We start from the raw sequence: 25,134 nt of genomic DNA on the forward strand, positions 1-25,134 counted from the left end.
AACCCACCTTTGCGTGCAGTTTTCGACTAATGTACACCTTTTTGCAAGCAAATTCTCCTAACACAGGGCTTTTTTGCATGTACTTTTCACTAATCTACTCATGCACATTTTTAACTAACCCATGCATTTTTGGAAACGTTGGTTGGCTGAAGGCTTTGTGTATTTCAGTTATCATGTTGGGCTCATCCAACGCTTCCACTTGTCCCATATCTAGGAAGCAGGGGTCCAATGAGTTTTCCCCTTGCCCTGCTAAACTGCCCTTTTAATGCTAAATTGGAGCAAACATCAGTCTGGAGATAACCTAAATTGCCATTTTGCACACCAAAGAGCCGGAGAAAATAGCTGCAGGACACAAGGAAGTTCAGATAAGCCCATAGTTTCAGAAATGGAATCAAATTTCTCCCTCATCGCTAACATTGGAATGTTTGCTTGTTTGTTTCATAGACTGCCCTTCACCTGACGACCACAGGGTAGTTTACAGAAATACATTTAAATACATTCTCTCTTTGCTTCCATTTCCCTGCCTTTTTGCCTGTCGCCTGCCCTTGGTTGCATTATGGACTGTAAGTTCGTAGGGACAGGAACTTGTCCTGTTTTGGAAGCAATCGTGACATCACTGTCATGACATGTCTGACGACATCATTGGCCGTGGCTGGTGCAAGTTGTGGACTAAAACATCTGGAGAGGTTTGGGGTTCCTACACACACTGGCACACCCCTCTGTATCCTCTATCCAGGCAAACAAGAGGCATTATCAGAGTCCAGGGATGCAGTCCAGCCACACAAAAACACTCTGGGAGAGTATACCACAGGGTCAGTAATGTGGGGCTTAGGGGGGAGTCCTGGGGACCAGAGAGAGAGGCCTGGAGGGGGACATTTAGCCCCTGAACCTGAAGTTCCCCTCGCCCTGATGTAAATAATAACAGATTTGCTGCCAAGGAGTGTGGTGGAGTCTCCTTTTTTGGAGGTCTTTAAGCAGAGGCTTGAGGGGACGCGGGTGGCGCTGTGGGTAAAAGCCTCAGCGTCTAGGGCTTGCCGATCGAAAGGTCGGCGGTTCGAATCCCCGCGGCGGGGTGCGCTCCCATTGTTCGGTCCCAGCGCCTGCCAACCTAGCAGTTCGAAAGCACTCCCGGGAGCAAGTAGATAAATAGGGACCGCTTACTAGCGGGAAGGTAAACAGCGTTTCCGTGTGCGGCTCTGGCTCGCCAGAGCAGCGATGTCATGCTGGCCACGTGACCCGGAAGTGTCTCCGGACAGCGCTGGCCCCCGGCCTCTTAAGTGAGATGGGCGCACAACCCTAGAGTCTGGCAAGACTGGCCCATACGGGCAGGGGTACCTTTATCTTTACCTTTAAGCAGAGGCTTGACAACCATATGTCAGGAGTGCTCTGATGGTGTTTCCTGCTTGGCAGGGGGTTGGACTCGATGGCCCTTGTGGTCTCTTCCAACTCTATGATTCTATGATTCTAAGATAATAAATTTTCAGGGTTAATGAATACCCAAAGCATGACTGCTCACAGCTTTCTTCCCCTTTTTGTGCTTCCCAAACAGGGACCACAACTGCTCTGCTACGGGTCCAGGGTACAAATGTCTGTGGGAAGAGGGAAAAGTGGTTCCCCGCAGCAAGACGGAAGCCGGGCCAAAAAGCAACTCCCAGGCCCAGCCGGCCAGCCGTACTGGCAGAGCAAAGGTTTCGGCACCTCCAAGAACGCACAAGCCGGCCGCTTCTCCCAAGGAAGAAGCAGCCCCTCACGAGCAATCTCCACCCCAGAAGCCCAGAGGGCGGCGGAAGAAATAAGGACACCCTTTGGTATCCCGCTGTCCAAACTGTCGGAATCCAAGCACCTAAAGAACAAGGTGTCTCCGTGGTCGGATGCCAAGCGGAGGCAACCAGGAGCCAGCAACCACAAAGAGCAATAGGACGGGAGATGGTCGCCCTGGGACGCTGAGAAAGAGCCCTGCCGGGGTCCGGGGAGGGACCCCCCCACGAAAGTGGGGCTGCTTTGCAACAGTGCGCTCGCCCGGCAGGGAGAGGGGGGTTTACCTGGTCTGTGCACCAGTACCATGTGGCCACGACCGAGAGCCCAAAGGTCATTCCGGTCCAGGGCAAGTCTCCGGAGACAGGATCCCGGAAGAGGTGCATCGCATCGAGCCTGGGCACATGGCAGGTTGTGTTGGGGATGATCTTAGATGGCACGGCCTTTAAGTAAGCTTCTTCCAGGTTCTGGTAGCCGCCGATCTCGCCGAAAGCTTTGCAGGGGATAGAGGGGGTGGGGAGAGGCAATGATTTGAAATAGATATACCAAAACGGGAACAAAGGCTCACCTCTTCCTTCGCTTCCCACCGCAACTTTTAGCATTGCAAGAAGAACAACCAACCGCCTTGGTGCAATGTCTGCACGCTTTGGTAGGGGAACTCAAAAGCACGATGGGTTTGCTGCGTTTCTTGAAGTCTCTAGCTCCCTTTGGTGGAACAGGGGCTGTGTTGCAGGCAGAAGATTGCAGGTTTGGTCCTTGCCATTACCAGTTAGACTGGCCGGAGCTAGAAGTAATTGAATGGAATATCCTTGGCCTGAAGCCCTGGGGAACAGCTGCCAGCCAGTGTAGGCAACACTCTAGGCTGGATGGATTTGGTACAAGGCATGGAGAGGGAAGCTTTTTGCCCCCGAGGGCCATGCGTAGTACTGGCAGGGAGCTGTGTGTGTGTGTGTGTGTGTGTGTGTGTGCATAGGCACCAACTCTAAGGGGCCCAGATCACTTCGGGGGGCCCCCAACAAAATATGGGGGCCAGCTCACCTCCAGTGTTGAGAACAATCAGTTGTGGAGGAGGCCGATCGCAAAGCCAGGCGCAGCGCAGCTTCAGTGGCTGTCGGGGAGGGGAAGGGGGTGGAAGCAGCCCCCAGCTATGGCAGCAGGAGGAGACTGACTGCCAGAGTAGAGCCTTCAGCCACTGAAGACGCACTGCCGTCATGTTCGGCTCCACCCCTGGCACGCACTGGCATCCCACATGCATGCATCACCCGCCCCCCAATCTTCTGCTCAAGTTGGCACCTCTGGCTGCAAACCTGTGGGTGTGGCTAGAGGCAATAGTGGGTGGGGCCATTCACACACACACACACACGCCCTCTGCACACTGGCCCTCGCCTTCATCAGAGGTGGCCGTCTCCCCCTGTGCCGTCCTCTCCATCACAACTGTGTCAGCCCACCCAGCGGTCGGAGAGCAATAATAATAACAATTTGTTATTTATACGCCGCCTATCTGGCTGGGTTTCCCCAGCCACTCTGGGCGGCTCCCAACAGAATATTAAAAACACAATAAAACATCAAACATTAAAAACTTCCCTAAACAGGGCTGCCTTCAGATGTCTTCTAAAAGTGAGAGTTGTTTATTTCCTTGACATCTGGCAGGAGGGCGTTCCACAGGGCAGGCGCCACCACTGAGAAGGCCCTGTGCCTGGTTCCCTGTAACCTTACTTCTCACAGTGAGGGAACTGCAACAAGGCCCTCGGAGCTGAACCTCAGTGTCCGGGCTGAACGATGAGGGTGGAGACGCTCCTTCAGGTATACTGCGCTGAGGCTGTTTAGGACTTTAAAGGCCGCACTGGGGGGTGACTGAGGGCCACACACAGCCCACTGGGCACAGGCAGCCCACACGGCAATGCAAGGCAATTCCTAAACCATTTAAGCAGGAGATTCTGGGTTTATTTTGGGCAGAGAGGTACAGCCGATCAGGGTCAGGGACTAGGAGTCAGATTCCTCTTCAACCAGGTGATGGAGTTGAGGACTCTGAACCTAAAGAGGACGGGCGTATGATTCTATATAGGGCCAGCCCCATATAGTGCTGCTACCCACTTAACCTGTGGGGTAAACACCCTCCCCTCCAGGGACTCTGTTGTAGGAGACCCTGGAAGACCTGAACCTCCCCTGCTCCGTCACAGTAGGACAGGCATCCCCAAACTCGGCCCTCCAGATGTTTTGGGACTACAACTCCCATCATCCCTGACCACTGGTCCTGTTAGCTAGGGATGATGGGAGTTGTAGTCCCAAAACATATGGAGGGCCGAGTTTGGGATTGCCTGCAGTAGGAGATGGTTGGGAAAGGCTGTGTCCCTTTAAGTCAAGCATTAAATGAATTATTGAATTATTAAATTGAATTAAAGTTGCTGAGAAGAATCAGGTTACACCTGGTTCCATTATGGGATGGGTTGCAACTTGTTCCTTGCTGGGCCAACTTCAGAGGCAGAACTTGCCTTGTGTCCTGCCTGAATTTTGTCCCACCTTGCCCTGTAACCAGCCAGGATCTCACCTTGTCCTACAGCCTCTTGGGCCTTGGCGCAAGATAAGCGGGTAAACGTATTCTTCATATGTACAAGTTTTGAGATTCACACCTTTATAGTTAAAGGGATCACAGGTAGCAGGTGATGGGAAAGAGACCCACTCATTCCTGAGACGGTGGAGAGCAACTGCAAGTTGGGCTATGCAGTCCTGGGCAAAGGGAATCAATTGCCCAGGTCAGCATTCTGCTTCGGATGTTGCCTGATCATCAAGGGAGGTTAGCAAAGGCTGAATCAGATTGCCCCCCAAAAAGTTGCAATAATGGTGATGAGGATTGAGTCACCCCGGGTTTGCAACCCTTCCAGGGTGAGCCAACAGCTTCCCCAGACGAAAGCCCGCTTTTGCAAAGACATCGTGTCCCGAACCAAAACAAGCGCCCACAAATACCGCAGATTAAGACCGCTCTCTCGGGAAAGTTAATGATTTGAAGCAGTTTGCAAAGGGGGCAGGATTTGCAGCCTTTGTTTTGAGCGTCAAGAGGAATTAGTGGCCGGGCTCTTTTCAAAGCCTCGTCATGGCAACCACGCAGTGAGCCACCCAACCAGGGCGTGGGAGGATTACCACATGATCCGTCCCCCTTCAATGGTGGCTTTAGATGTAAGCTCCAGAGTATCGGCTGATTTAATGGGCTGCGGGGGCCGGTTCAAGGTGTCGGGGAGACTGAGGTCAGAAAGCCAAAATGGCGCCCACACCCATCAACTGACCCCGGACACAAGAAGTTTCTCTGCACAAACTTTTCACTAAAACGATTATTACAAACAAAAGCAACGGTGCACGTTGGTTTACTCGGAACCTTCTTAATTTATTCTGCAGCTCAAACCCACTCAGATCACATCCACATACCACACGGTTCAAGCACGTTTAGACCCCTTTGGCAGTCGTGGATTTCTGCCCCGCAAAAATTCCAGGAACTGTAGTCTATCCCTCACTGAGGTACAATTTCCAGCAGCCTACACAAACTGTATCGAATCCCCGCGACGCGGTGACATCCCGTTGCTCGGTCCTGCTCCTGCCAACCTAGCAGTTTGAAAGCACGTCAAAGTAGATAAATAGGTACCACTCCAGCAGGAACGTAAACGGCGTTTCTGTGCGCTGCTCTGGTTCGCCAGAAGCGGCTTAGTCATGCTGGCCACATGACCCGGAAGCTGTACGCCGGCTCCCACGGCCAATAAAGCGAGATGAGCGCCGCAACCCCAGAGTCAGCCATGACTGGACCTAATGTTCAGGGGTCCCTTTACCTTTTTACACAAACTGCAAGCAAACTACAGTTCCCATTATTCTTGGCGGGAGGGGGCGGAGCTGTGTGCTTTACTTGTGTGGCATGGATTTGAATTCAGATAGTATATACTAAACATCATGAGGTTTTCTTTCTTGGGGGGGGGGGGTTGGAGAGAGAAAGTCATGCCCCACAGTCCAGTTCTTCCTCATTAGGGGTTTTGCGTGGAAACTGCCTGTTTCCTTTCTTTCTATATACAGGGCACCCACAGGACAGTGTCATCCATTTCCCCTTCAATTCTTTCTTCCCCACCCCACCCCCACCCCCAGAAAGATAGAAGAGGAACTCTGTCTCCACAGGGGCAAATGACTTTAGCCCTTCTCTTTTCTTTCTTTCTTTCTTTCTTTCTTTCTTTCTTTCTTTCTTTCTTTCTTTCCCCTCATTTTTAACTTGGGCAGTGACGTATCGCGGTAGTGAACTTACAACCGCATTATTTGTTGTTGTATCGTGCATTTAGCATGAACTCTGGAACTGTATATACGATTCTGAACAAACTAAGCCGGAGGTATACACTCGAGTATACACATTCAGAGTTCATGCTAAATATATTACTTCTGGTAAATGAGCCACCATGAAACCAAAGGGGGCGCATTGGTTGCCAGGTGTGAAATATCTTGGCATTATTTTCAGATCTCCTACCCCAGTAACACACTAAACCACTCTGACTCCATAGGGGAAATAGAGAAGCTGAAGAACTCCCCTTGCGGAATCAGGACATTAGGGGCATATAAATGCAATGTCCTTTGCACCTATAAGGAACAGGAAATAGCCAAACTTCCTCCCAGCTTAAAGATGTGCTGCTGTTCTCAAGACTTCTTTTAAAAATCTAACTAGATACGCACTCCAGCACGACTGGTTCATGCAGTTGCTACAGGAGTTTGCCTCATTGTACAGCCTCCAAAGAAATTGTTTACAAATGTAAAAAGATAAAATAAAAATTATAATGTTCCAAAAATGGTGGAAAGTTGCATCTGTGTTCATTCTGTAAACTCTCGCTCTCTCCCTGTCGATTTAGTGCTGTGCCGTAAATATATGAAGAGTCAGAAGACAAGTCCTTGCCCCAAGGAGATTACAATTTAGAAAACAGGCAATGGAGGGAGATGCAACCATCCTGATTTGAGCGGGGCATCCCAGAACTACGGAAGCCATCCCGGCTTCTGATTGGATCCCGGAATGTCCTGTATTTTGGTGCACCACTCTGGTGCAAGTCAGAAGAGATCCTATGATCTTTCCTTGGGTGGGGGGGGGAGCAGAGTCAGGCCCCCACAGGCAGGCCTTACCTGTTACTGTCAGGATGCTGGCTCCAATGACCATGATGAGAGTCTGCAGAGCATCTGTATAGATGACAGCCGCCAGCCCACCTGCGGACAGTAGACCGGGGAGAACAGATCCGAATTGCAGAGCTGAGTTTTGATCAGCACAATTTGGGGTGCTTCCAGTTCCTCCCCATGTTTCTAACAGAGGGAGCCCTTTAGAACTTGCGGGGGCAAAATTTGGGGTCAGTTCACATTAGTGCAAATTTTCCTAATTTGCAGTTCCCAAAGCAACATGCATCCTGGCACACACACCCATCCCAAATTTGCACTGCACCAAAAAATAGGTGTCTGCAAAATGCATATATTAAGGAAATATTTACATGAGTGTAACATGAAAAAAAATGCACTCTGTCAGGGGAGATTGTGTGCAAAATATAATAATAATAATAATAATAATAATAATAATAATAATAATTTATTTATACCCCACCCTTCCCAGTTCAGAAACCTGGGCTCAGAGTGGCTAACAGCAAATTTAAAACACTTAATTGATGCAACAAAAAACAGCATAAAATACAGTATAAAATGTGAATAACAATAAATTCAGATATATTCAGATAAATCCACAATATGTGAATTATTAGGGGGAAAACGGCATGCAAATCATTTTGACGCCATTTGCACAAGGCTCTCCCCAAAAGACAAAGGGGGAGACCAGAAAAGAGATGGTGCCTTGGAAATAGGGGGGAGCTGGAGAGCACATGACAGGGAGGGGAGACGTACGACCTTCCAGGTGTTCATTTGCTTATTTGTTTTCAGATTTCTAATACGTACATCCGTTAAAAAAAAAGAGCAAAGTGGAATATGACATATAAAAACCAACCAAGATATCCATAAAAACATCAATAAAACATCAGCAAATAACAATTGCATTAAGAAAAGAAGATCCATGCTACAAGGGCCTGCAGAACCAGAAAGGGTGTAAAAAGTTGTCTGAAGGAAACGAGGGATGGTTCTTGCCAAACCAGAGTTTTTGACCGCAGCTTGCTTGGTACCTGGGACCATGTTTCATGTGTGAAGCATCTTCCACCAGACCCTCCAAGCGTCCCTATTTTCCAGGGACGTCCCTGATTTACAGAAGCCGTCCGGGTTTCTGATTTGATCCCAGAATGCCCCTCATTCCCCCAGGATGTCCCTGTTTTCATGGGAGAAATGTTGGAGGGTATGGAGTTATCCAACCCCCGAGCCGTCTGGAGGCAATCCTGTATAGGGAAGTTTTCTAATGTTTAATATTTTATTATGTTTTTCTATAGGTTGGAAGGGACACGGGTGGCGCTGTGGGTTAAACCTCAGAGCCTCTTGGGCTTGCCAATCAGAAGGTCGGCGGTTCGAATCCCCGCGACGGGGTGAGCTCCTGTTGCTTGGTCCCAGCTCCTGCCAACCTAGCAGTTCGAAATCACATCGAAGTATAAGTAGATAAATAGGTACCACTCCGGCAGGAAGGTAAACAGTGTTTCCGTGCGCTGCTCTGGTTCACCAAAAGTGGCTTAGTCATGCTGGCCACATGACCCGGAAGCTCCCTCGGCCAATAAAGCAAGATGAGCGCCGCAACCCCAGAGTCGTCCGCGACTGGACCTAATGGTCAGGGGTCCCTTTAACTTTACCTATATGTTGGAAGCCACCCAGAGTGGCTGGGGCAACCCAGTCAGATGGGCAGCATAGAAATAATAGAATTATCATGAAGGAATGGGATGTCCCTATTTTCATGGGAGAAGTATTGGAGGGTTATGATCCACCGGGCATCTTACCTGCAATGGTGTAAATGGCAGTGACGACCAGCATGAGGACGGTGGAAAGGTAGAGATTCCAGCCTAGGCACACTTGAACAAACAGGGCTCCTGAATACAGGTCAGTCTGCAGGGGTAAAGAGAGACACCATCAGGTTTTTTTGCGGAGGAGAATGCTCAGCTAGGACAGGCAAAAGCCGCTTCAGAGCTTTGCCATGCTTTAAACCAGAGGTCAGCAAACTTTTTCAGCAGGGGGGGCCAGTCCCTCAGACCTGGAGGGGGGCCGGACTATATGGGGGGGGTGAGCAAATTCCTATGCCCCACAAACAGAGATGCATTTTAAATAAAAGCACACATTCTACTCATGTAAAAACACCAGGCAGGCCCCACAAATAACCCAGAGATGCATTTTAAATAAAAGGACACATTCTGCTCATGTAAAAACACACTGATTCCTGGACCGTCCGCGGGCCGGATTTAGAAGGTGATTGGGCCAGATCCAGCCCCCGGGCCTTAGTTTGCCTACCCATGCTTTAAACTAACACCTGAATTATTTGTTTAAATAGCTATTTCGGTACCATCAGCCGAAGGAAGCTGCTTCATCTGATAGATTTCTGGCTGTCCTTCTGAAGGGAGAGGGGAACGGTTAATCATTAATATTATCTACACATAGTAAATTCCGGCACTCTGCTAGGATGGTTACACAAGCTCAAACCCAAAAATGCAGTTATTTGCAAAGTCTAAATCAGACAGGTCAGGAGGCCGTTTCCTGTCTAACCAGCTATCTGAAACTGCTGATGTTAGTTAAAGGTCAGAAGGTCGTTTCCTGCCTAGCCAAAAACTGCTGTCAACTAAAAACCACTAGCAAGATGTTTCCTGCTTTGCTTCTGCTTTAAGTAATGCAAGATAAGAAGAGATACGAAGGACACGTGTACAAGGAGGTGGGAGGGGGTGCTTAAGAAGTGCTTAGCTAGCAGCCTTAGCCAGCAAATATAGATGTGCCATATAAGGAATAAGTTGGAAACTTGCCAGCTGATTGGGGGAAGTTTTGGGGGAGGTCTGGGAGGTGGGTAAATACTCTAAAGTATAAGAAGGCTTGCAGATGCGTATTGCTGCACAGTCAGATTTCAGAAACTATATTCTGCTGACTGTCTCTGTGCACAGATTTGCAATAAAACTCTTTTCTCCAAAGAAGAAACTTTCCTGGAATTTTTTTTATTCTCTTCTCGGTCTTGGGGACGCGGGTAAGCAATTCTCTGGCAAAGTAAAGGGCATAAGCCTACAGCTTGGTGCGTTGGCCGGGAAATTGCCCCACCCCAAGGGGGCCGGGAAGAGCCAGGCTCGACCAGGTGAACAGCTCGGACCGGAGTCCGCAGGCTTCAGCGCGCACCCTACTGATTCGTGGGAGAAGCCGGCCACACCGCTCCTGAGTAGGGACCTCGGTCGAGGGAGAAAAGAGGACTGGCCAGGAGGGAATCCGCAGCGGAAAACGGTAAGCCCAAGGGACAGGGCGTGGGCCCCAAGGAAAAGGGGGGCGAGGTCTGATCAAGCCTCACCTGGTTGTGCAGAGGGCCGCCAGTAAGGTTGGGTACAAGGGAAACAGAGGGGAGAACTGGCCGATTGCAGTAGTTTGCCGCCAGTAAGGTTGGGTAAAAGGGAAACAGAGGGGAAGCTGTATTGGTGTGTTTTGTGTGTTGCATGTTGAAATTATAATGGTGTGATTTGTATGTTATATGTTGCATGTCAGATACTCCAGTGACTGAATTGTTGTCAAGTGTGGGTCGGGGCCGCCTAGCGTTCCCCTTGGCCGAGCGATTGCAGGGTTGTGCGTTTTCTGCCAGGGCGACCTCGTGCAGACCACAATCTGTATCGTGTGAACTGTGAAAGAATTTACAGCCCAGTCAGGTGCGGAGTATCTGAAAAGAAAAAAAAAAAAAAAAATGGGGTCTGGGGCAAGCCAATGTAGTCCTCTGGAATGTTTTTTAAAGAACTGGAAAGCGGCCACAAAGCATGATGATTGGGGAATCAAATTGCGAAAACAGAGAATGAGGACATTATGTGAAGTTGACTGGCCCGCACAAACTAATTGGCCGTCAGGAGGAAGCTTTGATTTGCAACTAATCAGCCCATTATACCAGAACATATTGAATGTCCACCCCGACCAAATCCCTTACATTTCTACTTGGAAAACCAATGTAGAAAAGAATCCACCGTGGTTGAAAGCCTGCCAAGGCGACGCCCCACGAAATACAATTTGTACAGTTCGACCGGCAGGGAAGGCAGAAAAGCCCCCGGTGATACCAGACCCAGAAGATGAGGAGGGGGGAATCATCAAACCGCCACCACCCTATGCTCCACCAACTGCCCCTCTAGCAATTCCCCCAGGCCCAGGTGCCCAAGCACCGGGAGGAGCTAGCCCCCAGCCTGAACCCCCCAAGGCTGATGAATCAGAAGAGGAAGAAGAGGATGATGAGGAATTTGTAAAGGGATTGGTTGAGTTAGCAAAGAAGGGAAGAGAGTGGACTCAGTATCAGTCTTTGAGATTGCAACAGTATGTACAACCCTATGCGGAAAAAGTGGATGTTAGCCCCCACGTGTTGGCTGCAGCAGGATGCTCCTCAGCACAAGGGAAGAAATGGCAGAAGGAATGGATAGAAGCAGCAACCAGGGCAGCCTTCCATAAGTCCCATGAGGCACAGAAAAAGGGTGGGGTCGGAGTAATGCCCCTCCGAAGGGTTTATGACCCACCGGGACCTCCAGGGCCTGGTGGGGCGGAGGCACCACGGACCTACACGGTCCAGCATATACCCTTTTCAAGTGCAGATGTTTGTAATTGGAGAAATCAAAATCCTTCCTTTGAGGAGAATCCAGCTAAAATTATAAAATTGTTTGAAGGGATTTTTAAAACCTATAATCCCACTTTTGATGATGTGCAGTATTTGATGGATGCGCTGCTAACCACAGAAGAAACTAGGCGAATCCATGTTGAAGCTCGAGTACACATGAGAGCACAGGGAACACCGGATCCAGACATTATAACAGGATACCCTGATAGTACCCCGAATTGGAATTATCAGACTGCTGATGGCCAGAAAACCCTCACTACCTACCGCCAGAACGTATTAAATGGTATGAGAAGGGCAGCCAGGAAACCCACCAACTTTGTGAAGGTCAGAGAGGTAGTGCAGGGGAATGAAGAGGCCCCAGGGGCTTACCTGGAACGCCTGAAGGAAGCCTACCGTCAGTATACTCCTGTAGACCCAGATGAGGCTGCCAATGCCCTTATTGTAAAGGCTGCTTTTGTAGCTCAGGCAGCGCCCGATGTCCGCCGAAAAATTCAAAAACACGAGGGGTTCATGGGCCACACCCTTGAGTGGATGTTAGAACTGGCTCAAACCACTTACAATCAGAGGGAAGAAGAGGAACAAAAGAAAAAGGAGAAGTATCAAGCAAAGAAGTTGATGGCATTACAGGCCACCGCACCCATCCCTCAGAAAAGAGGAAGTGCCCGGGGAGGAGGGCAAGGCCGCCTGGGGAGGAATCAGTGCGCCATCTGCCGGCAGGAAGGGCACTGGAAAGGAGAATGCCCACAGGCCCACTTAGGAGGGAGAGGACGAGGAGAACGAGCCCCAGGCCCAACCCCCAGGGGACCTGGACAGGAACTGAGACCTTGGTCATCGACAAATGCCAGCAGGGGTAGAGGACGTGGACAGGGACCTCCCTGGTACCCCTCAGCCCAAAGGCAGCCCGGCATGATGAGCCTGAGAGAGGAGGAAGAATACTAGGACAGACCGGGCCCAGCTGCTTTAGGTTCCCGTGAGCCCATGGTCAAAATACAAACAGGGAACCAAACTATCCCCTTTATGGTTGACACAGGAGCCGCCCACTCTGTTTTGCCAGTACCAGTGTCCAAGCCCACCAAGCAAACAATTAACATAATAGGAGCTACAGGCAAATCACAAAGAGCCCCATTCCTGCAATCTGTTGTCTGTCGCCTGGGTGGCCAAGTAGTCCAACACAAGTTTTTATATATACCAGAGTGTCCCATCCCATTATTGGGCCGAGACCTGCTATCAAAATTGCAAGCCCAGATTTCCTTTCAACCGACAGGAGAAGTGACAATGACTACAGGGCAAACAGGAGAGCTTTCCTTAGAAGTACCCTTAAGGGAACACTGGCGCTTAATGATGGTAAAAGAAGAGGAGGGGATTATTCCAGAAGACCTCCTGCAAAAAGTAAACCCTGGTGTATGGGCAGAAGGCAACCCGCCCGGAATGGCAAAGAACATCCCACCTATAATAGTCAAGCCCAAACCATTCGCCAACCCTGTGGCTGTGAACCAGTACCCTATCCCCCGGCGAGCTGCAGAAGGAGTATGGGTACATTTGGAACGGTTACTTCGCCATGGCATCCTGAGGCAGTGTCAATCTCAGTGGAACACCCCACTCTTGCCGGTGAAGAAGGAAGATAACTCGTATCGTCCGGTCCAAGACCTCCGATTGGTCAACCAAGCCGTGGAAACCCTCCACCCCAATGTGCCCAATCCTTACACACTGTTGAGTTTAATACCTCCTACTGCCTGCTATTTCACGGTACTGGACTTGAAGGATGCATTCTTCTGCTGCCGTCTGGCAGAGGAAAGTCAGCCCCTGTTTGCATTTCAATGGATGGATCCAGGAACAGGCACCAAGGTGCAATATACGTGGACGAGACTTCCACAAGGTTTCAAGAATTCTCCAACCCTTTTTGGGGTAGCATTGGCCTCGGACCTGTCTAGCTTCCCCACCAGCCCACACAGGGTCTTGTTACAGTACGTGGATGACCTTCTTTTGGCCTGCTCAGACGAGGACACGTGTATGAAAGCCACCAAGGATTTGTTGAATCACTTGGCTGAAGCAGGATACCGGGTATCTAAGAAGAAGGCCCAAATATGCCTACCCACTGTAAAATACCTTGGATTTGATATATCCCATCAGCAACGGACCCTTAGAGAAGAAAGGAAGCAAGCCATTATCCAGATTCCAGAGCCAAAGAATCGCAGAGAACTTCGTGGTTTCTTGGGCTCGGCAGGATTCTGTAGAATATGGATCCCTGACTTCAGCACAATTGCCAAGCCTCTGCACGAGTCAACCAGAGGAACTGAAAAGGACCCCTTTGTGTGGGGAGAGGAGCAACGGCAGGCCTTCAAGGATCTGAAAAGGGCATTGCAGCAAGCACCAGCGCTGGGTATCCCAAATCCTGAGAAGCCTTTCTCCCTGTTTGTGGATGAAGACCAGGGAACAGCAAAGGGAGTGCTATGCCAAAAATTGGGAAGCTGGCAGCAGCCCGTGGCATACCTATCTGAGCGCCTGTCGCCTACAGAACAAGGCTTACCGCCGTGCATGAGAGCAGTTGTGGCAGTAGCCACCCTACTGAACAAAGCAGACAAATTTACTTTTGGCCAAGACACTGTTTGTGTGACTCCGCATGCAGTCCCAGCACTGCTTGACATGAAGGGTACCTATTTCCTCTCCCAAGCGAAGATGAGGAAGTGTCAGATGTTATTGTTGCACCCACGTTTGAAGTTCCAGGTCACCACCGCCCTCAACCCAGCTACCCTGTTGCCGGTAGGAGAAGGTGAGGAGCAGACGCACGACTGCATTGAAGTAATGGACGAAGTATATTCCAGCAGGCCTGATCTCAAAGACAAAGCAGACCCCCACTGGCTTTCATGGTTTGTGGATGGAAGCAGCTTTGTCGAGGCTGGGCAGCGAAAAGCAGGCTATGCAGTGGTAGCCCTGGACGACCAGGTGGTCGAAGCAAAGTCACTCCCGCCTGGAACATCGGCCCAGCTGGCAGAACTAACTGCGCTTACCAGAGCCCTGAGCCTGGCAAAGGGACAGAAGATAAACATCTATACTGATTCTAAGTATGCATTCCTGACCTTACACGCCCACGGAGCCTTATGGAAAGAGAGAGGTTTGCTTACCTCCAGAGGAAACCAGGTGGCCCACCCACAAGCTTTGTTGAACCTTCTGGATGCTGTATGGGAGCCTGAAGCGGTAGCGGTTATCCATTGTTATGGACACACAACTGGACCAGGGGAAGTGGCCAGAGGAAATCGATTGGCAGACAAAGTGGCCAAGGAAGCAGCTCGGGAACTAGCCCCCATCCCGGTTATCGGAGCACTAGTCCCAGAAGAGATTTTAAGCACCGCTGACAAGCCAGCTTATACCAAGCAGGAAAAGGACACTGCAGACGCCCAGGAACTGACATTGACCAAAGAAGGATGGTACCTTACCCCTGATGACAGGATATGGATTCCAGAGTCTCTTTCGCGGCAAATAATTCAGAGGTACCATGATTCAACCCACATAGGACCCGATGCTACAACCAAGCAGCTGGAAAAATGCTTCTATATAGCCCACCTCTACCAACTGGCAGCCCAGATTTCCAGGAAATGCCTGCTGTGTCAGAAGAATAATCCCAGAGCCGGACCACTGGCTCCCCCAGGGATTCAGCACAGTGGAACGGCACCTATGGAAGATCTTGTCGTGGACTTTACTGAATTACCCCGTTGTGGACTGCACCGCTACCTGCTGGTAGCAGTGTGCACCTACACCGGATGGGTCGAAGCATGGCCCACAAAGACTGAAAAGGCATTTGAAGTAACCAGGTGCCTGCTTAGGGAAATCATCCCTCGCTATGGATTGCCAAGGTCCATAGGATCTGATAATGGACCAGCATTTGTTCATGCAGTCCTACAGGGGCTGGCAAAAGCGCTCCAGATCAACTGGAAGCTGCATACTGCTTATAGACCCCAGAGTTCTGGAAAAGTAGAGAGAATGAACAGAACTCTAAAGAATCAGCTGTCCAAGCTGACACAGGAAACCGGGTCTAATTGGGTGGCCATGTTGCCCTTGGCATTACTCAGGGTCCGCAGTCTTCCGTCAAAACGGACCCACTTGTCACCTTTTGAAGTTCTGTTTGGGAGACCAGTCCCATATGTTAGAATGTTAAATCCGTATGTTAGCCAAGATGTGCAACTGAATAATTATGTACAGTCACTCTCCCGAGTTCTTTCTTATCTCAACAGGTGGACCCAGGCTCGCACCCCATGTGTGTTGACTGAACCGTTCCATCAGTTCGAGCCAGGTGATGAAGTGTGGGTGAAAGACTGGCAGCGAGCCCCCCTACAGCCCTGCTGGAGGGGACCATACACCGTGCTACTCTCTACTCCTACTGCTGTGAAGGTTGCCGGCATCACCCCGTGGGTCCACCATACTCGAGTGAAGAAAGCCATCTCGGATTGGACAGTAACACCAGATCCAGAGAACTCCCTTCGGCTGACCATCTCCAGACGCCTGGCAGACGACCGCTCTGCTGATATCACACCGGAAGCTGATATCTCAACGCACAGCTGAAGAATTGGATGGGAGGGGCGCCCGCGGGCAGCGTCCCCAACTCCGTGCCAGGACTAACCCAGGAAGCTCACCAGGACATTTAATATTTCCATAGGGACTTTATCTTTTCTTTTTGTTATCTGCTTTATGTCCCACAGCCCTGACCCCACTGAGCCATACCGCATTTATTGGCCTGATGGACTCTGCTACGACTGGTTCGTCTTACCGGTGGTAAGATATGGTGTGCTCTATGGCTATTGGAAACTGGGATTTGATGAGATTGCCGTCTTAAAACACCCCACTGCCCCGTTGTGGCTCCTCTCCCACACCACTGTCCGGCATGCGTGGATAGTGCTCATACGGGAAGTTGCAGAGACGCTCGAACTCTATCGAGTTCTGGACCGCTTTTGCTGTTGTGGGAGGGTAGTCAACTGTTATATGGGAGGTAGAGCACTGTACCAACCTCATTTGATAGACCAGGTCCTACTCTTAATGCAGGCGATAGATGGGACGGAACCTATCTTAATGCAAGTATTGCAGGGGTGGGAACCTTAACCAGGTGTGCATTGAAATTGCTGAACAAGTGGTTCAATCCACCCATCAGGGTTAGCAGAAAAGTTGACCCACGTAGTGGGAGCATCAGCTCACCAGTGGACTCTCATCCTTGAGGCTCAACAGATAGTCGGGCACAACTATCAGTGAGCTCTTCAACAATGAGCACACCCCCTGAATATTGGTGGGAGGAACCATGGAAGGATTGGGGTTGGTGGATAGGGGTTATCTCAACCGCTCTTGTCATATGGATGTGTGTTTTCTTTTGCTGGCATGAGCGTCACCGATTTTGTGGGAGGGAACAACCAGCCCCCATCCCCTTGACCCTTCTGGTACTAGCCCTACTTGGGTTGGGTCTGGGAGATGACTCACATATACGGAAAACCGGCCGGTCAGAGCCCTATCATCAGATTTGGAGTAATAATACCTATGTTAGAGATATAGATCGTTTCTCTTCTATGCTTAATCTTTCTGAATGCTGGGTTTGTATGCATATCCCTCCACAATTTAAGAAGCCTGGCATACTACTGCATAGTATTCCAATAAATGAGTCATTTAGAATTAGTAATCTTATGTCAGATGGTCGCACCTATTCACCCCCAGTGTTTCTGTCACTCATGGAACAGGCACCTCGTTGTCTCCGTTTCAATCATAACAGCAGCAATTTTTTAGGTCACTATCCATATTGCAATTGGACTTATGAGTATATTAACGGATCCTCCTGCTTCCAAAAAGGTACTTCCATTTATGATGCTATGTGTGTCGATTTTTATACTTGGTTTACCTGGATGACGGCGCGCAGCAGATCTAACTGCCTGCTCCAGTCTGATTTGTGGTTGCTCTGCGGCACAAGAGCCTACAAAGAAATCCCCTCTGCCTTTTCTGGAACCTGTACTTTAGGAGTAGTCGTACCCCTGGTGTATAAGATGGATAAGCTCCCAACAGTCCGTCTGCGTAACAAAAGGGACGCGAAATCACCTATTAACCAGTATACCGGCACAGCCATCTCTAGGTCCCTTCTACCCCCTTTGGGTGTAGCCATGAATTACCGGGATCTGCATAGATTGGCAAACTGGACCGAGGCTTTGTTTAACTCCACCATCTCGGCCTTAAAAGCAATTAATAAGGAAATGTCAGAGATAAGGGAGGTAGTCCTTCAAAATCGTTACGCTTTGGATGTAGTCCTTGCCTCTAAGGGCGGAGTTTGTGCCTTAATTCATTCCCATTGCTGCATGTACATTTCAGACCAGTCAGCAAATATTTCAGCCACCATCAACCACATGGAAACAATGATAGCTGAAAACCCGCTGAAAGCCACAGGGAGTGATGCATGGGGTTGGATGTATTCCTGGCTCCCTGATGGCAGTTGGCTCAGGAATGTTATAGTATTATTAGCAGGACCGCTATTAATCCTTTTGCTTCTTTGCCTCTGTATCCCCTGCTTATTGCAATGCTTGCAGCAAATGATGCAAAGACTCCTGTCACGGAAGCTAGGACCCACAGTCATCGCTGTGATGAGGGAGTATAGGCCCATACCCCAGAACGAACCTAAGTATTAGGTTGTTCAGAAGAAGAGGAGGGAGTGAAGGGAGAGGGGAACGGTTAATCATTAATATTATCTACACATAGTAAATTCCGGCACTCTGCTAGGATGGTTACACAAGCTCAAACCCAAAAATGCAGTTATTTGCAAAGTCTAAATCAGACAGGTCAGGAGGCCGTTTCCTGTCTAACCAGCTATCTGAAACTGCTGATGTTAGTTAAAGGTCAGAAGGTCGTTTCCTGCCTAGCCAAAAACTGCTGTCAACTAAAAACCACTAGCAAGATGTTTCCTGCTTTGCTTCTGCTTTAAGTAATGCAAGATAAGAAGAGATACGAAGGACACGTGTACAAGGAGGTGGGAGGGGGTGCTTAAGAAGTGCTTAGCTAGCAGCCTTAGCCAGCAAATATAGATGTGCCATATAAGGAATAAGTTGGAAACTTGCCAGCTGATTGGGGGAAGTTTTGGGGGAGGTCTGGGAGGTGGGTAAATACTCTAAAGTATAAGAAGGCTTGCAGATGCGTATTGCTGCACAGTCAGATTTCAGAAACTATATTCTGCTGACTGTCTCTGTGCACAGATTTGCAATAAAACTCTTTTCTCCAAAGAAGAAACTTTCCTGGAATTTTTTTTATTCTCTTCTCGGTCTTGGGGACGCGGGTAAGCAATTCTCTGGCAAAGTAAAGGGCATAAGCCTACACTTCAATATTGGGTTATGAGCACAGGAAGCAATAGGCCTCGGTTGCCACTTATTTTGCAGACCGAGGCTCTTGTGCCTTTTAACAGCTGAACATCAGGAAGACGTCCACAGGCGAATCCTTTCCAGGCATTAAGGTGGAAAGGTCCGCCCTATTGAATTCTTCCTGTCATGGTGTTGCTCGCAGCCTAGAGCTTCCCAATGGGGACATCTGGTTGCCCCACTGTGGAAAACACAAAACTCGACTGTAATTTTAGGTAAGATTCTGCAGGGCTCCTTCCTGAGGGGGGATCAGCAGTCTTAGCCCTGCATTTGTAGCACAAGCAGAGACCAGGTCTTAAATCCAGAAGGTGGCTAGAAATTCCACAGATTCCCATCACTGGGGTGGGGGAGTTGCATGTGTCAACTTCCAGCCTGTTATGTGACGCGGCAGCTAAAAAAGCCAATGCAATTCTGGGCTGCATCAATAGGAGTATAGCATCTAGATCAAGGGAAGTAATAGTGCCACTGTATTCTGCTCTGGTCAGACCTCACCTGGAGTACTGTGTCCAGTTCTGGGCACCACAGTTCAAGAAGGACACTGACAAACTGGAACGTGTCCAGAGGAGGGCAACCAAAACGGTCAAAGGCCTGGAAACGATGCCTTATGAGGAACGGCTAAGGGAGCTGGGCATGTTTAGCCTGGAGAAGAGGAGGTTAAGGGGTGATAGGATAGCCATGTTCAAATATATAAAAGGATGTCACATAGAGGAGGGAGAAAGGTTGTTTTCTGCTGCTCCAGAGAAGCGGACACGGAGCAATGGATCCAAACTACAAGAAAGAAGATTCCACCTAAACATTAGGAAGAACTTCCTGACAGTAAGAGCTGTTCGACAGTGGAATTTGCTGCCAAGGAGTGTGGTGGAGTCTCCTTCTTTGGAGGTCTTTAAGCAGAGGCTTGACAACCATATGTCAGGAGTGCTCTGATAGTGTTTCCTGCTTGGCAGGGGGTTGGACTCGATGGCTCTTGTGGTCTCTTCCAACTCTATGATTCTATGATTCTATGTGACCTGATAGAGGACTCATCACATTCCAACATATAAGAAACGCCTGCTAAATCAGGCCAATTTCCCATCTGGTCCAGCATTTGACCAACTGGATGTTTGTGCGAAGCCCTCAAGAAAGGACCCGGGCGACGAAAGAAGAATGGAGGATGAAGTTGATGGATTATGCAGAATTAGATAAATTGACAGGAAGGATTCGAAACCTGCGGGACCAGAGATTCTTAGAAGACTGGAGTAAATATATGAACTATTTGAAAAGTAATAGTAATGAACAGGTTACGCTAGTAGGACTGGAAGAAGTTTTGTAAGGTGGATTATTTGAAATATTACAAGGAAGACTATGAAAAGAATTATTAGTTAAGGACAATTAAATGTAATATAGAAATTAAGAAATGCAGAACAAGGGATAAAGTAAAGGTAAAGGTACCCCTGCCCGTACGGGCCAGTCTTGACAGACTCTAGGGTTGTGCGCTCATCTCACTCTATAGGCCGGGGGCCAGTGCTGTCCGCAGACACTTCCGGGTCACGTGGCCAGTGTGACATCGCTGCTCTGGCGAGCCAGAGCCGCACACGGAAACGCCGTTTACCTTCCCGCTAGGAAGTGGTCCCTATTTATCTACTTGCACCCGGGGGTGCTTTCGAACTGCTAGGCTGGCAGGCGCTGGGACCGAACGACGGGAGCGCACTCCACCACGGGGATTCGAACCGCCGACCTTTCGATCGGCAAGCCCTAGGCGCTGAGGCTTTAACCCACAGCGCCACCCGCGTCCCCCCAGAACAAGGGATAAAGAACAGGAAATCATCAGAGGTGTTGACGGACGTCTAAAACATTGTATAAGATGAGAAGATATGTTGTATGTTTAACTGATATGTTAAAAAATCAATAAAAATGTATATAAAAAGAAAAGACCCAGCACCCTCTCCTCTCCTGGCCTACCTTAAAGAGTTGTTGTGATGATAAAATAGAGAGAAGGAAAAGAGGACACTGTCTTCAGCTCCTCTTAGGAAAGATGGGGTATAAATGCAATAATAAATAAAGTTTTTAAAAAATAAATAAATCTGTAGCTGTAGCATCTCAACAACACATTTGGGAAGGGGAAAACATGTTTCCACCTGAACAATGAGAACTAGAAACTTGTTTTGGAGGGAAAAGCTTGGTGAGCGGAAGCTGGCTGGGTCCAATGGGAGTTGGAGTCCAGGGTGGGGAGCTATGACTGAGACCAAGTACTCAGTGGCTGATACTCTTACACAGGCCTGCTTGTCAACAAGACTTAAGGGGCAGTTTTGAGGCAGCAAGAAATTCCAGGCGAGATTTTCGACATCACAGTCTCATTATCTGGCTTGGCAGGGAGGAGAGGCACGCCCAACGGCAGGTAGGCACAAAGAAAACCATTGAGAAACCACCCGGGCTCACCAAATGAGATTCCTTTCTGTCTCCCAACCCAGGGGGAGTTTCAGAGCTTTGGATTCCAAACGCAGAAGGGTACGGGCGATACTGACTGCCAACAACTGCTGTGGGCCAGAACCATCGGGTCTTGTGACAGGCCCCTTTGCAAACCCCTTTCAGCCAATATCCCTAGAAGTAGGGGCCACCCTACGAAACTGTTGATTCATGGCAGGTGTGAGGAAAAGTCTTCTTCACCCAGCAGCAAATTAACTTGAGGAACTCACGGCCACAAGGTGTGGTGTCTTCAACAGCTGTGAAAGAGGACTGGACGTATTCACAGAGGAGGCAGAGAAGCTGTGTTAAAAGGTGTTAGCCGCTGTGGTTAGGACCAGAAGTTCTGGATGATTTGGTCGTGTCTCAAAGCTGCAGTCTTTTGGTGTTCGTGTTCTGTTGAACTCACAGAATCATAGAGTTGGAATAGACTCCGAGAGTCATTGAGTCCAATGCCCTGCAATGAGGGAACCTGCCCACAGCCATCCCTGGGTGGGTTCGAACCACCAACCTTCTGGTTAAAAGCCAGATGCACTGACCCATTGCACCACAGAGGACGAGTTCTTTGGGTCTTGAAAGAGGGGCCATATAATTGGCTGCTAAAGGCACTCATGGTAACTAAACATCTTACATGAGGTCCTCCAACTGTCCCTATTTCCCAGGAACAATCCCGAATTTACAGAAGCCATTCTGGTTTCTGACTTGATCCAGGAATGTCCTGATTTTCCTTAGGTAAAGGTAAAGGGACCCCTGACCAATAGGTCCAGTCATGACCGACTCTGGGGTTACGGCGCTCATCTCGCTTTACTGGCCGAGGTAGCTTCCGGGTCATGTGGCCAGCATGACTAAGCCGCTTCTGGCGAACCAGAGCAGCGCACGGAAGCGCTGTTTACCTTCCCGGCAGCGCACAGAAACGCCATTTACCTTCCCATCAGAGTGGTACCTATTTATCTACTTGCACTTTGATGTGGTTTCAAACTGCTGGGTTGGCAGGAGCAGAGACCGAGCAACGGGAACTCACCCCGTTGCGGGGATTCGAACTGCCAACCTTCTGATTGGCAAGTCCTAGGCTCAGTGGTTTAACCCACAGCGCCATAAATATTGGAGGGTATGGATCTATGCTACCCCTGAGCCAAGGAGATAACTATACAAGCTTCAGAAGACATCTGAAGGCAGCCCTGTATGAGGAAGGTTTTCAATGTTTAATGTGTTTTGATATATGTTGGAAGCCAGCCAGAGGGGCCCCAGAAAAGACTTCAGCCCACATCGCTTAAACATTTTGGGTGTAGTAGACCCAATTTGAGTCACATGGAATTGAGTCAAATGGGTTGATTTTTGTTGCTGTATATATTTCAGCAATCCCAAAGTTTGGAGTCAGTAGCAGAGAGGTTGTAAGGGTGTGGTGGAACAAACCCCGTTGAAGAAGATAACGGTGGTTACCCAGACCTCATTGCTGGTTGCAAAGACCACCTTCTCATAAGCTGCCACCTGAGTCATGTCTTCTGCCCATTGTACAATTGGGGCATTTGTGTGTGTATAGACCTCTCCTTCCAGTACGGAAGTGCATACCCTCCAACATTTCTCTGGTGAAAATAGGCACGTCGTATTCCAGAATAATGATAATAATAATAATTTTATTAGTTGTACCCTGCCCATCTAGGTTGACTAGGTTGCCCCAGCCACTCTGTGAGGCTTCCAACATAGATAAAAACATAATAAAACGTTTAGCATTGGGAGGGCAATCTCCCTATACAGGCCTTCCATTAGATGTCTTCTAAAGGTTATTTATCTCCTTGGCTCGGGGATCAAACCAGCTTAACTAGAACAATGGCTCCGCGTTCTGGAGGAGCCCTGGGCATTTTAGACTTCACAGGCACTGTCCTCACTGCAGCGGGTCCAGGGGGCTTTCTGTAGTGGGGGCCTTGCTAGAGTGGCATAGCATGGATTGCCAGTGCCCAGTGGGAGGGAAATGGATGGAGTAAACATGTGAATTCAACTGCCTAACGGTACCTACAGCCCCAGGAGATCACAGCCGCAGAGACAAGGAAAGAAGAGTTGTTCCATTGTCTGGAGAGGTTGCTTCCTGGTTTGCATGGAGAAGCCGTTTTCAACAGAGCCCAGAGACAGAAGCATGCAGCACCGGATGTTGAAATTTTGCACCCATGTACCCCCCCCCCTGCTGTGCTATGCCACTGCCCTGCTGGGCTGCACCCTCTCAGCAGATGCCTGATCATGCCAGCCTCTGGCACCAGCCAGCAAAGCAGGTGGTCTTCATTTAGCCAGATGGCTACAGATAAGCTTCCTTCAGCCTCATTGCACTGAATTTTCATGAGCTTCTTCTCAATCCCTAAAACCTGCCTCCTCTAAAATCACACAGGCAAGGGTGATTGCTTTCATCTAATTCAGCGGTTCTCAACCTGTGGGTCCCCAGATGTTGTTGGACTACATCGCCCATCATCCCGGAGCTCTGGCCTTGCTAGCTAGGGGTGATGGGAGTTGTAGTCCAACCACATCTGGAGACCCACAGGTTGAGAAAGGCTGATTCTAATTCCTTTCTCTGTTGTTGTTGTTGTTGTTGTTTTGCCAGCTCAGCAAAAATAAAATAAAATTGCCGGCCTCCTGTTCCCTCCAGGCAGAGCGACGGAGGCAGCAACGCGGAAGGCGGCAGGTGGGGCTGCCCGGCATTTTCACTCTTTCGACTTGAACAGATTTGTTCTCTTGGCACCTGCCCCGCCTTTGAATTGCCTGCCAAGTCGCTTTCTCATGCTTGGCTCCGAAGCCAGCTGCACACTCTGGCTACAAAAGAGAGAGAGAGCGCTTCTGTTGACTCCCCAGCTGTCCTCAGAGAAGGGGTGGGCCACGAGGTCGAGCAGACACGTGTGGTAAAAAGAGACGGTTAAATTGGGAGGGATCTCACAAGCCTGGAGGGCACAGGAGCCTCCCCACACTCAGGTCAACCATGCGTTGTATCTTAGTTTACCGCTGAGAGACCTTCCAGAAACTGGAGGTTCCTCATGAGGGCTAGCACCATGGTTAGCATGCAGAACCCCCCAAAGGCTCCTGGGAAAATATAATAAACTGTATGTCCACAACCTGGGACGCGGGTGGCGCTGTGGGTTAAACCACAGAGACTAGGACTTGCTGATCAGAAGGTCAGAGGTTCGAATCCCCGCGACGGGGTGAGCTTCCGTTGCTCGGTCTCTGCTCCTGCCAACCTAGCAGTTCGAAAGCACGTCAAAGTGCAAGTAGATAAATAGGTACCGCTCCGGCGGGAAGGTAAACGGCATTTCCGTGCGCTGCTCTGGTTCGCCAGAAGCGGCTTAGTCATGCTGGCCACATGACCCAGAAGCTGTATGCCGGCTCCCTCGGCCAATAAAGTGAGATGAGCGCCGCAACCCCAGAGTCGGTCACGACTGGACCGAATGGTCAGGGGTCCCTTTACCTTTTTATGTCCACAACCAGTCCTACACAACCACAAGCTTGCTATATAGTGTTTCACAAGCTTCTCTCTGAGTCGCATAAACTATGGAACTCGTTGCCCCAGGAGGCAGTGATTGCCAGCAGCTTAGATACTGCTACTAATAATAATTTTATTAATTATATGCTGTCTATCTGGCTGGGTTGCCTCAGCCATTCCAACAGATATGTAAATGGAAGAAAACATCAAACCTTAAAAGCTTCCCTATACAGGGTTGCCTTCAGATGTCTTCTGAAAGTTGTGTAGTTCTTTATGTCATTGACATCTGGCAGGAGGGTGTTCCACAGGGCGGGTGCCACCACCAAGAAGGCCCTCTGCCTGGTTCCCTGTAACCTCACTTCTCGCAGTGAGGG

General features: G+C 49.5%; 3 protein-coding genes across 4 annotated transcripts in view; 2 read left to right on the forward strand and 1 right to left on the reverse strand.

Annotated features, from left to right (window-relative positions):
- The window catches only part of FAM83G (family with sequence similarity 83 member G), a 52,387-nt gene extending 45,824 nt beyond the window's left edge, over nt 1-6,563 (forward strand). Inside the window, exon 6 of one of the 2 annotated variants that reach the window (XM_083413467.1) lies at nt 1,550-6,563. In XM_083413467.1, coding sequence (XP_083269593.1) covers nt 1,550-1,918 — 369 coding nt within the window. In that variant the 3' untranslated portion in view covers nt 1,919-6,563. The remainder of the gene's footprint in view (nt 1-1,549) is intronic. The other variant, XM_083413468.1, reaches the window with a different exon arrangement.
- LOC310664458 (uncharacterized protein) overlaps nt 1-25,134 on the forward strand; it is a 541,032-nt gene that overhangs the window by 99,719 nt on the left and 416,179 nt on the right. The gene's annotated exons all lie outside the window — the stretch shown is intronic.
- The window catches only part of SLC5A10 (solute carrier family 5 member 10), a 118,020-nt gene that overhangs the window by 73,000 nt on the left and 19,886 nt on the right, over nt 1-25,134 (reverse strand). The window contains exons 6-8 of the mRNA XM_083413536.1: nt 8,673-8,778; nt 6,889-6,969; nt 2,043-2,248 (exon numbers count right to left, since the gene is read on the reverse strand). Of these exons, the coding sequence (XP_083269662.1) occupies nt 2,043-2,248; nt 6,889-6,969; nt 8,673-8,778 (393 nt within the window). The remainder of the gene's footprint in view (nt 1-2,042; nt 2,249-6,888; nt 6,970-8,672; nt 8,779-25,134) is intronic.

This window comes from Podarcis tiliguerta (genome assembly GCF_965153285.1).
Source record: "Podarcis tiliguerta genome assembly, chromosome: 14".
Classification (NCBI taxonomy): domain Eukaryota; kingdom Metazoa; phylum Chordata; class Lepidosauria; order Squamata; family Lacertidae; genus Podarcis; species Podarcis tiliguerta.